The sequence below is a fragment of the Ascaphus truei genome, chromosome 5 (assembly GCF_040206685.1).
Source record: "Ascaphus truei isolate aAscTru1 chromosome 5, aAscTru1.hap1, whole genome shotgun sequence".
NCBI lineage: Eukaryota > Metazoa > Chordata > Amphibia > Anura > Ascaphidae > Ascaphus > Ascaphus truei.
The window spans coordinates 144,358,346-144,369,293 of NC_134487.1; the positions used below are offsets into that span (position 1 = coordinate 144,358,346).

The 10,948-nt window shown below is 33.9% G+C and overlaps 1 protein-coding gene across 1 annotated transcript; it reads left to right on the plus strand.

Moving 5' to 3' along the window:
* The first annotated feature begins 2,126 nt into the window (after nucleotides 1-2,126).
* On the plus strand, nucleotides 2,127-10,474 carry MSX2 (msh homeobox 2). The gene is made up of 2 exons (XM_075601014.1): nucleotides 2,127-2,650; nucleotides 8,260-10,474. The coding sequence occupies exons 1-2, from the start codon at nucleotides 2,299-2,301 to the stop codon at nucleotides 8,682-8,684; spliced, it is 777 nt and encodes a 258-aa protein (XP_075457129.1). The 5' UTR covers nucleotides 2,127-2,298; the 3' UTR covers nucleotides 8,685-10,474.
* Nucleotides 10,475-10,948: the final 474 nt, after the last annotated feature.

Genomic DNA, 10,948 nt, shown 5'->3' on the forward strand with positions numbered 1-10,948 from the left:
TACTGTTGCATTAGGTGATGGCATTTTTCTTCTCTTATAGGACTAGACATTATATATGATGTTGCATCAAGAGATAGGTCAGTTTGAGAGGGTGTAAAAACTGTACATGAAGAAACTAATCTGGAAAGGAGGTCAGTTTGTGGAGTGGATGCTGATGCTGACTCTTAACACATCTTAGCAAATATGCTTCCCTTGCAGATATCATTCATGTGTATATTTTTGTAATTTACTTTATAAGGAAGACAAAATATCGTTAGATACTGCGTAGTGGTGCTTAAGCATTTAGAATGGGGATATATAGTACGGTTAGAATAAAAATGTTGAATTCTGATGTTTGTAAATTACATGAAAAAACGAACTCGTTTTAACCCGAGCCCTTTTAAAAATATGGCATTATGGTTTATATAAGTAAAACATGCTGTGTTGTGATTAAATGAACCGTTGGCAGAAATATAAAAGTATTTTCAATTACTTTTATTGAAAGTTTGCATATGATGTTGCAAATTAAAGGACATATCCTGCTTAGTGTGTGTGCGTATGTGTTTATAGTTATTTAAGTATAACAATGTGTATGGCATGTATATTAGATTAGTAGTGTTGTGGTTGGCTTGTATATACATTGCACATTTATTATTCCTTAAATTGCATTAATTAAAGTTTAGTTAATCATGTTTATTTTCTCTTTTTGTGTGTGTGTTCTTAACATGTAACAATATGCTTAATTGTTTATTGTACATAAATATTGCCTTACTTTTTATCTATCTGTACTATTTTGGGGGGCCCAGAGAGCTTTTAATATGTAGCCAGTTTGCTTTTCTTAGATAAGCATTATAATGACAGTTATGGCATATGTGTTTAGATTGTAGGCTTCTTGCAGTATGTATATCGATTTAATGTATCTCTGTAGCCCTTACCTTTCTTTTTATGTTGCATACAGTTGTATAACTAATGTTCAGTTTACGAAGTGCCGAATAATGTATTCGAATATAGGAACACATATTAACAATGTATATATTGTACATGTACCAACAAAACATATTCTTGTTTCTAGTAGTACAGCAAAAATAGTCCGTATGAAAATCTGGTTCTGCATGACACTGAACAGTAAATGTTCTTTCAGGTCTTAGAAGAAATATGTTAGCTGCTACAGAAAGAAAAATCCTTGAGGGGAGTGGGCTAATGTTATGGTGTAATTAATTGCTACAGTGTATTGAATGTTAGGATAATAGTAGCACATTAGTATAATTGTTCCAATTAATAATTCTGTAACAATTATGGGATATAATAACTATGGTAATTACAGATTTCATTAATCATGTGAAAACAGCAATTATTTTTCAGACTGTTTTCTGATAGGAAAGATTACCCATAAATATTTAAACTGTACTGTTTCGAGGTCTGGGCTTTAACTGAGCAGTGTATGCATTATCACAGTGAAGGTTTTTGCAATTGTTATTACTTTATGCATGAATTATTGAGCAACATTGTGTACACATGCGAATTAACAACCAGCGTGGGAAAGATTTAGTATGCTAAGCTTCTTTTTTTTTTAACCTATATCCTGGTTCACCTTCCCAGAATTACATTTAACAAATAAAATGCTCTATTAGAAAGAATTAGGTCCTAATTACATATTTCTTCACTGGTGTACAAATGTATTTTTATTGAATTATCATTGTATCCTTACTAAACTATCATGGTATCCTAACAGGCCCTTGATATAAGTAGACATCAAAAGCTCAAAGCAATTGCTTTGCTTGTACTCAAATATCAAATTTATCTCTATCGGTTAAAAGCCTAGATGATACCTAAACTGTTTACATGTAGACACATGAAGACATTACAAAGGAAGACGTCTTTAAAGCGGAGACAAGAAAGAGAAAATTGGTTATATGAGCTTCCTCTTCATATAATCAGACTTAATTACCCAAGTGACTTTTCAGTTTTCTTGTGATTACAGCCCTACAGGTATCACTAATAACACAGCACAGTTTGCAGTCTGTGTAATTAACTCCTTTTTTTTGTAACAAAAACAGTTCTGAAATCACTGCCATAAAGGAATGCGATCGAGCCAATCAGGGGAGGGCACAGCACACGTCACAGGGCTCGGGCGTTTCCTGTTGGCTGGCTGAGAAACTCCTTTCAAAAGAGGAAAGAAAAAGTTTAGTGAGTTTCCTTGAAGTTTGTGCCTCTGAAGTGTTGGGTCTCATTGCTGGCTGCATCTACACAGCTGGGCCACTTGATTCCAGGGACCTTAGCAAGGAGGGGCATTTGTTTCTGCTCCCCTTAGAAATCACAATGTCTTCTCCTCGGAAAATAAAGGAGGATTTAAGCTCTGATGATGAGGGCCCAGCGCATCCCATCCACTCTCCATCTGAAGAACACAAGATCAAAGTCTCCAGTCTGCCTTTTAGCGTGGAAGCTCTCATGGCTGATAGGAGGATGACCAAGGAGGTGCCACATCTACGTGGCTTGGAGGCTCCGGGAGTCAGCAGCACCCCGAGACACCTACAGCTGGGGATAGGGAGCAGAGAGAGCCCAAGTCCCCCTGGGCTTACAAAAAGTTTTGAAACCTCTTCTGTGAAATCAGAGAACTCTGAGGATGGGACAACTTGGGCCAAGGAAGGAGGCAGCTACTCCCCTCCACCAAGTAAGTTTTCATGATCTGTTGATAACTTACAACCTTAACTGTTGCACGTTCATAATACCATAATGACGGTCATACCTTCCATAATAAGTGTCTCTGATCTCAGGTAAACATATTGCATTACTTACAGGACATTAGGAAGCTGCTTCCTCTTGAAATAAAAAATGGGATGCTGCACATACAGCAACAATTACTATTTCTAACCGTACAGGTGTGTATTTTGTATGAGACTTCTGCATCGTTTAATGATTCAGTGTTTATAGATTTCCCTTTACACATTCACATTTTGTGTACTGGAGGGCTGTACCTTTTGCTGCTTGAATCTGTGTACATTTTGAAGATATGTCACTATCCACTCAAGTACATGTATGTTACTGATCTATAATCTATTTCAGCATAACAGATGTAGGTCTGCCCAATAGCATGTTTATTTTTCAATTTATGATCTAAGTTTGAATTAATCACTAAACTCGTGTATGTTGACTTTTCTCATTACTAATGATCTTCAGGCATGTGTGTGAATGTATGCTTAGCACAAGACTGGTTTTGTTCCAGGAACTCCTGATATAAATCAGATCACTTTATGCAAAACCCTTTGCTATCTACAGAACAATGGATAGGTTTATCGACGATTTAACACTTAGTTATTATATGATTGTAGTAAATGTGCACATACACCTATACTTGTTTATTTTTGTTTTATTAATGTTCCAGAGTATAGTACGAAAACTGCCCCTCTTCAAATGAAGCCTATGGGCTTAACTTTCTAGTTTCATCTACAATTAAGTGTGTATTACCCTTGTTTAGTTTGGAGATATATCATTTGAGCTGCTTACTATATGGCCTCAGTTTACCAATAGTTAAAATTATGCCTCAGCAGATGAGAATCATGGGATCCGGATGTTTAATTTAGATCTTCATGGTATCTTCAGATGTGCACTATACTAAGTGTGTTTGGGGAAATAAAACAATATCAAGTGGCATACTGTATTAAAACAGTATGGAAGTATATGTGGCCTATATGGTTTTGAGATTTAAAAAAAAAAGAAGCTATTAATTTTCAAATAAAATACACCCGGCTATAGGTTTTGCAGGTAAATGTAGGTGGCATAATGTAAACACTGCATATAGATGTATCCATACAGTAATTTGGGACTCAATCGTGTTGTTATTTTGATACTATCATCTTTATACTTTCGTTTTCATTTAGTGAACTACAGAAGCAATACTATTATAGTAAGTGCATATTGACATAGCAGATCATTAGGTATAGTAATAACTTTCAATTGTCAAACATGACAGTTCTTCAACATTAGGGACTTTATTGAAAACCGGCAAAAATACTAATCTCACGAAAAGTCAGTAACACAAAGATTAGCACCCACTGAGATGAATTGTATTGAGGCTTAACAAAATAGTGTAATTCCTAAATTCAATTCACTGTTTACACTGATTTCTTTATAGTACCCTCATCCTACTGCTTTACCTTCATTTTGTAGGTGACTAGATTACACTAAATTCATAAATTTGTTTCAGTAAGATGATATATTATAAATGCACTGTGTAGTGGGTATACCATTTTATTTTCCCATAGACAAAACAGAGCATAACTACTTTTATTAAACAGGACAGAGGTCAAGTAACACACAGAGTAGCTACAGTGCATATCATAAATCCATCAAGGCAGCTGAATGGGTTAAGTGATGTAAAGTTGTAACCAAGTGTAAATGAGTCTCGTGGCCAAAGATGGTTAAAGGACTGAAATTTTGGCTTAAGTGATATACACCTGTAGCGCTAAAGATGTAAACTGAATGCTGTGTGTAAAGATGTAAACTGAATGTTGTAAACTATAATCCCGCAAAACCCATTTTGATGACATCTCACCGGTCCAAGAAGTTATGTGAATAAACCACTTGGCTTTTAGAAGCGTTAGAAGTGTCAAACCAGTGGTGTAGAAAATACCAATAAAGCTTTGCAGGTAGTTGTATAATGAATCAGTATTCTATTGTCATTGCTTTGTTGTGACCCAGTGCACAGATGTGTTGGAATGTGGAATAAAACCAGGCAACATTTATATTTGAACACAAAAGAGAATGAATAAAATTAGCAATGTAAAGTAATGTACAACAGTTACCCGTGAGAAGAAACACAAACAATAACGCACCCTTGTGTTAAAATATATAAATTGTGTTAATATATATATATATATATATATGTCAATGCATCTATTCCTTAAAGTATATTAATTAAACAAGGCTAAATGCTAAACCCTAATTAATTAGCCTCGCATGGTCTTTGACATTGATCTGTTTAGAAGTGCTAACATACACGATCCATCATCATCATCATCATCATCATCATCATCATCATCATCATCTATGTATCAGCGAGTAAGAGCTAGTCTTTGAAAGTCATATTACACTTTCAAGAATGTGCATGATTGTATTATTTTTATGTAAAGAATTCGAAATGCACTTTTAAAAGAAAATCACTTTGGAACGAAAAACAAAGTTCACGTAATGCCTCCTGAGTATACATTCATGTTAACTCCGCACATAAATATAATGAATACAAAGCTGCTAACGTAATATGACAGTATTTCATTAGAATTAAACAGGCTGATAAATCTGATTACCAGAATTAGATATAAGCACACTAATATTAGTCGGTTATAAGTATAAGTTAGACTTTAAGTCACCAAGGAATGTAATTAAGTTCAACGCTGTCAAAAAAGCTTTTGATCATGTAAAGAGCAATTGTGTGTGCAAAAAAATGTTTGCAAAACAGAAAGCACAATCCTTATAATAAAAATAGATCATTGATTATTGCTGGCATTTTCTACACCTTGTTGAGGCAGATACTCTTTTAATGATCTGTTAGATGATTGTCAGACTAATTCCTCATGAAAGAAGCCATTGATTTAATAAATAAAGTAAATGAACATTAGCCAAAGTTACCAAAAATAATTACAAAGTTAGTAAATATTTGCATTTAGAACATACAATGCTTTTAGAGGACGAAAGGCCCAAACCATAGCTTTATAAAAGATTAAAGTATTTTTTTGCAATCTAACATATCATACTGTATAATATATACTGTATCGTCCATATGAACTCTTGCTAATTTTTGATACAGTTTATATATTACAATGAAGTATAATTGTCAAACATATATAGACATGAATTTGATTTTGAATATTCCTTCAATATAGAACTATATCTATAAATGTTCTTCAGTATTAGGTGATACCTTTTTTATTTGGACTAACAATTTAAGTCATAGGACAAGCTTTCAAGAGTTTTCTCTTCCTCAAGTCAATACTGATTAACACAGGAATCTATGGCTAAAACAGTGTTTGGGAGAGCAGGGGGAAAAAACAAAAAAATAACATAGATGTACGGTAGATAAGATAGGATGAGAAAGTGTTTGAAGACATAGATGGGTGACAAGGAACAGCATGGAGGGGGAAGGGGATGCTGGAGGGGGGGAAGAGGAATAGAGAAGAACTCTCGAAAGCTTGTCCTATGACATAAATTGTTAGTCCAAATAAAAAAGGTATAATTTATTCTGCACTATCGTAACGTGTGTGTGTGTGTGTGTGTGTGTGTGTGTGTGTGTGTGTGTGTGTGTGTGTGTGTGTGTGTGTGTGTGTGTGTGTGTGTGTGTGTGTGTCAAGTAACACAATAACAGTAATAATCCAAAAGTTGGAGTTGGTGCTTCTGCTAACTACTAAGCTGTAATATGTAGAACGGTTATTATTTCAATATTTATAAAAAAAAAATTGAGGAACAGATCATAGGTATAGAAGGCACAATTGCAGAACTAGGGTTGAGGAAAACATATGCAGAAAAGAGAATTTCACCACAATTGAAAATATTGAATTTGAAAGAATTACAGGCTTATGGGTTATGAAATACATTTTGCAAAGAGCTTATTGGCACATGTCAAACTCAAGTTAAATTGCGCTTGTGTGCACCCATGTACTAAGCTCACATTTCTCCATCTGCGCCAGCTGGGTCAAAGGAATTTTTTTTACATTTATTTTGGCACACACAAATGGACTGCAATTGGCATACAGATGTAATGTTATCTACTAAAATAGAATAATTATGTGCAGTACAAAATCACAAAGTGCTTCAAAATTGTCAACCAAGTCCAACTTGGAAGAAACCCTAACCCTAAGATTTAATAGAGTTAGAGCAGAATTGGGTTACTATGTATCAGCCCAAAGATTATTTTAACGCAACATAAATGTTTTATTATATTCTTTAAAATAATGTATTCTTTTCACAGCATGGTTATTAGAAATAATACTACACTTATAATTAATATTTACCAATACTAGTTCTTAATAGAAAAAACACAATTCTATATTAATTTCAATTGTATCAATCAGGTTTTCAACAAGAGAGATGCATAAAAAATCATTGTAAACAACAAATTAGCTCTGCAGGTTTGGGATTTACTTATCAATATTTTCGATGTATGTCACTAGCACATACCAGTGTGTACCTTATTTATGTAATGTATTTCATAATGGTCCGAATAATATATATATACACCGTTTTTCACACACACCGTTTTTCTTCTCTCCTTTTTCTCTGTTCTGATTAAATGAATTCTATCATTTAGGTTTTATATTAAGTTCCATTGTACAAATACTAATAACAGGTTTCTGTAGTTTGTGTTCCTGTTTATTGAGTATATTCAATATTTCGCTTTTAGTTCTCAAAACATATGTTACTTGTGCCAATGACTGTCTTTTATACTAAATTGATATCTTAGGGTATATATGTATGACTGTCAGTTGTCATTGAATTATTGACATTATTAAAAACATTTTAACATGACACTGAGATTAGCACCACACAAGTAAATTACAATCATAATGTGCATGTACTTTCTTTCTACAGCTAGTCGTTTACAAAGAGGCACAAACCCACTTATTCGTGTGTAATATTGCAGGTCACTCAGTGATGGAGTTAAATAACATAAAAATCTTACTTTATGTTTCAAATAATACAACATTAGTGTTAAAAGCTAAGAATTCCAACAATAAAGTCAACTTCACTTTAAGAACTTACCGATGTTCTAAATTTTTACTTGGAATATTTTGCTCAGTTGAGTCATTGTTTTTCTGTTAATCATGAACTAGTTTGCTTGACATCCTTATGTTGAGTTACAGTTTCAACATACAGTAAGTTAGTGGTACATGTCATGCTATAAATAACTGGAATTTATAACACTTTGGAACGTCTCCTTTGAAGTTTTTTCTTTTTTTTAACAGTTGATGCCTAGCTTTCATAGTGCTGTAAATGTTAAATGAACTTATTTGAAATGCAAAACATGTACTATATATGCACTGTTAAATGTCTAATGACCTATTAGATTTAAAAGAAGAAATAAGAAACCCAAACAAAATTGCATCTATCAGTAGTCATCATTACGTTTTATGGAATATTGTTCCTAACAGCCTTTTGATGCAGTAGCAACAATATTAGAAGCAGTGACAGAACATTGATAGTTCCAATTGCAACACTTGTATTACAATAAGCGGTCAATATTTGGATATCCATTGGAATATTTTCCTAACTGTTACTTTACTTTTACAGGACACTTGAGCCCATCCACCTGCACTTTGAGGAAGCACAAGACCAATAGAAAGCCCAGGACACCATTCACCACATCTCAGTTGCTGGCCCTGGAGCGCAAATTCCGCCAGAAGCAATACCTTTCAATAGCAGAAAGAGCCGAGTTTTCAAGCTCCCTCAACCTCACAGAGACCCAAGTCAAAATTTGGTTTCAGAACCGGAGGGCCAAAGCCAAAAGACTGCAGGAAGCAGAAATAGAAAAGCTGAAAATGGCAGCAAAGCCCATGTTGCACCCTGGCTTCAGTTTACCCTTCCCCATCAATTCTCCCATTCAAGCTGCATCATTATATGGATCATCATATCAGTTTCACAGACCAGTTCTTCCCATCCCACCTGTAGGACTTTATGCTACTCCTGTTGGATACAGCATGTATCACTTATCGTGAGAAGATACCAACATACCAACATGAACTATCCAGGAGCAACCTGGTAGCAGTCTGTTTGTCCCGCGCTGTCTGAGCATCAGAAAATCTCTCTGTGTCTTCAGTAGAGGAGGGCAAAAATAACACGGACTGTGGGGCCTCTACTAACTACATCCTCTTTCAATAGGCTTTGATTTGAGCAATATTGTTGTGCTACTGCAAAAATGAGTGTATTCAACAGAAATGAAAATCGTAGAGCAAGTCAGCTATTAGAGGGTTGTTGTTGCACCATCAGATTGACAAAATCAGAGTTCATCACTAAACAGAAGTAGTCGAGTTGTCAGTCTGTACTGAAAGCTGTACTATTTAATTGGGTGTGTAGGTGTAATAACCAAACTGCCTTTGTATTAAGACAAGAAGACAAAAATACAAAATAAACATTTGATGTAAAAAAACAAAAGACATGTAAATAGAAAAAAAACAATAAATAACTAGAGAAGGGGCAAGAGTGTTCCACCTATTGGAAGTGATCAAATAGGTGCAGTATTTCAGTTATTAGCTTTAGGCAACTGGTTCATATTTGTAGGGTATCATGTAAGTGTTACCTAGAGTGAAACTGGTTTGACCTTATGCTCTTAATATGCAGTGGTTGCAGTTGTTTGCTCCTCTTCATGGAAGCTTTAAACCACATTCAGATACAAGGAACTTAAAGCTTACCTTACAATCAGAGTGAATAATGGTCCTAAATACAAAATAACCCCAGCATTATGAAAGACAAAAATATCAAATTAACAGTAGATGGGGATTTATTCTAGTTAGACCCTGCCTTTCAACCATTAAACCTACCATACAGTGCTCCCACTGCAGCAAGGGATTCTGGGAAATGACATGCAAATGGCACACAATGTGTCACCTTTTGCCTGGAATATCCATTCACATGGAACCCATTTAAACTGATGCATGCCGTTCACACAGCTTTTAAGCACAGCATGGGACTCGCAAAGCAAGTACAAACCACTCACAGACATGTTTCAACCTTGATGGGTATCATCAGTGTGAGGTTGGTTTATACTTGCTTTTAAATATTTCTAGGTTGGGTAGGTTACATAAAATGTGATTATATATATATATATATATATATATATATATATATATATATATATATATATATATATATATATATATATATACACATATATATATATATACACACACAGACACACACCAGTTTTGTGTCAGATAGACAATACATAATCCCCTTGATATGTTTTCAAATGCCAAAAATAACCAACAGTGTGGTAATAAAAAGTATTTATGGAAGAGTTAATTTCAATTTTTATCATCCTCTCACATTTCCACCCAAATGAATTTATTTTAATGGTTAAGATGTAGCTTGGAAATGAGAGATGCGGCAGATAAAGAAGAAGAAAAATATGTTTATTGATGGGCCATTTTTTTTAGAAAAATATTTTGTTACATAGGAGGCTTTTATAAACTTTTAGATGTCTTTATATTAATGTAAACTGATCTAAAAATCATGTGTATTTTTGGCTAATCTTTTTTTGTGTTGCCTAGAACAAGAAAGCAAATATGTCTGCAGGAAAGTAATCTGTTGTAATGTTGAAGTATGTTGAGAACAAACCACAACTTTTTACTGTTGAGACAAGGAACCACTGAAAGCCCCATTATTCATTATGTTATTATCATCCCTTTGAAAGGGACACCTTGTAAAATGTTATATATTTTATTGAAGAGTTATAATTTCATATATCTCTTATTTGTAATTAAATTAAAACCTTGTTATGTGTTTTAAACCTGTGTCGATATGTTTCTGTATCTAGCTCTGGGAACAACTACAAAAATGCAGAGAACAATGTAAAATAAGAATAAAGTGTAAGATATATAATTATATCTTTCACATTTTCTACATTATGGTATCTTTTTGGGGGGAATAGTGTACAATGGTAATTCTATTTTGTTTTCAGAATTTAGGCTTGTTTTCAGATTTCATAATTTGTGGTTTATAGTTTTAATCGATCTTCTATAAATATATGGCATTTAGCTATACCATTTAATGGGGGCATGCATGACATATTTTGTTAGATTTACAGTAAAGATTTCAGCAGTTAAAAGAATCCCATTCTGAAAGTTACTCTATTTTTAGAAATCGGGAGTATTATTCATATACATTTCATTTCAGACAACATATTTTAAGAAAATAAATAAATGATGTTAACATATCAACGTAAATGCTTACCATTGCCCACTAAACATTTGTCACATACATG

Excerpts from the sequence above, each read along its gene's own strand:
- MSX2 (XM_075601014.1), top strand. The coding sequence starts at position 2,299 with ATGTCTTCTCCTCGGAAAATAAAGGAGGATTTAAGCTCTGATGATGAG. Across the intron at positions 2,651-8,259 it reads CAGCTACTCCCCTCCACCAA|GACACTTGAGCCCATCCACC; the intron begins GTAAGTTTTCAT and ends TTACTTTTACAG.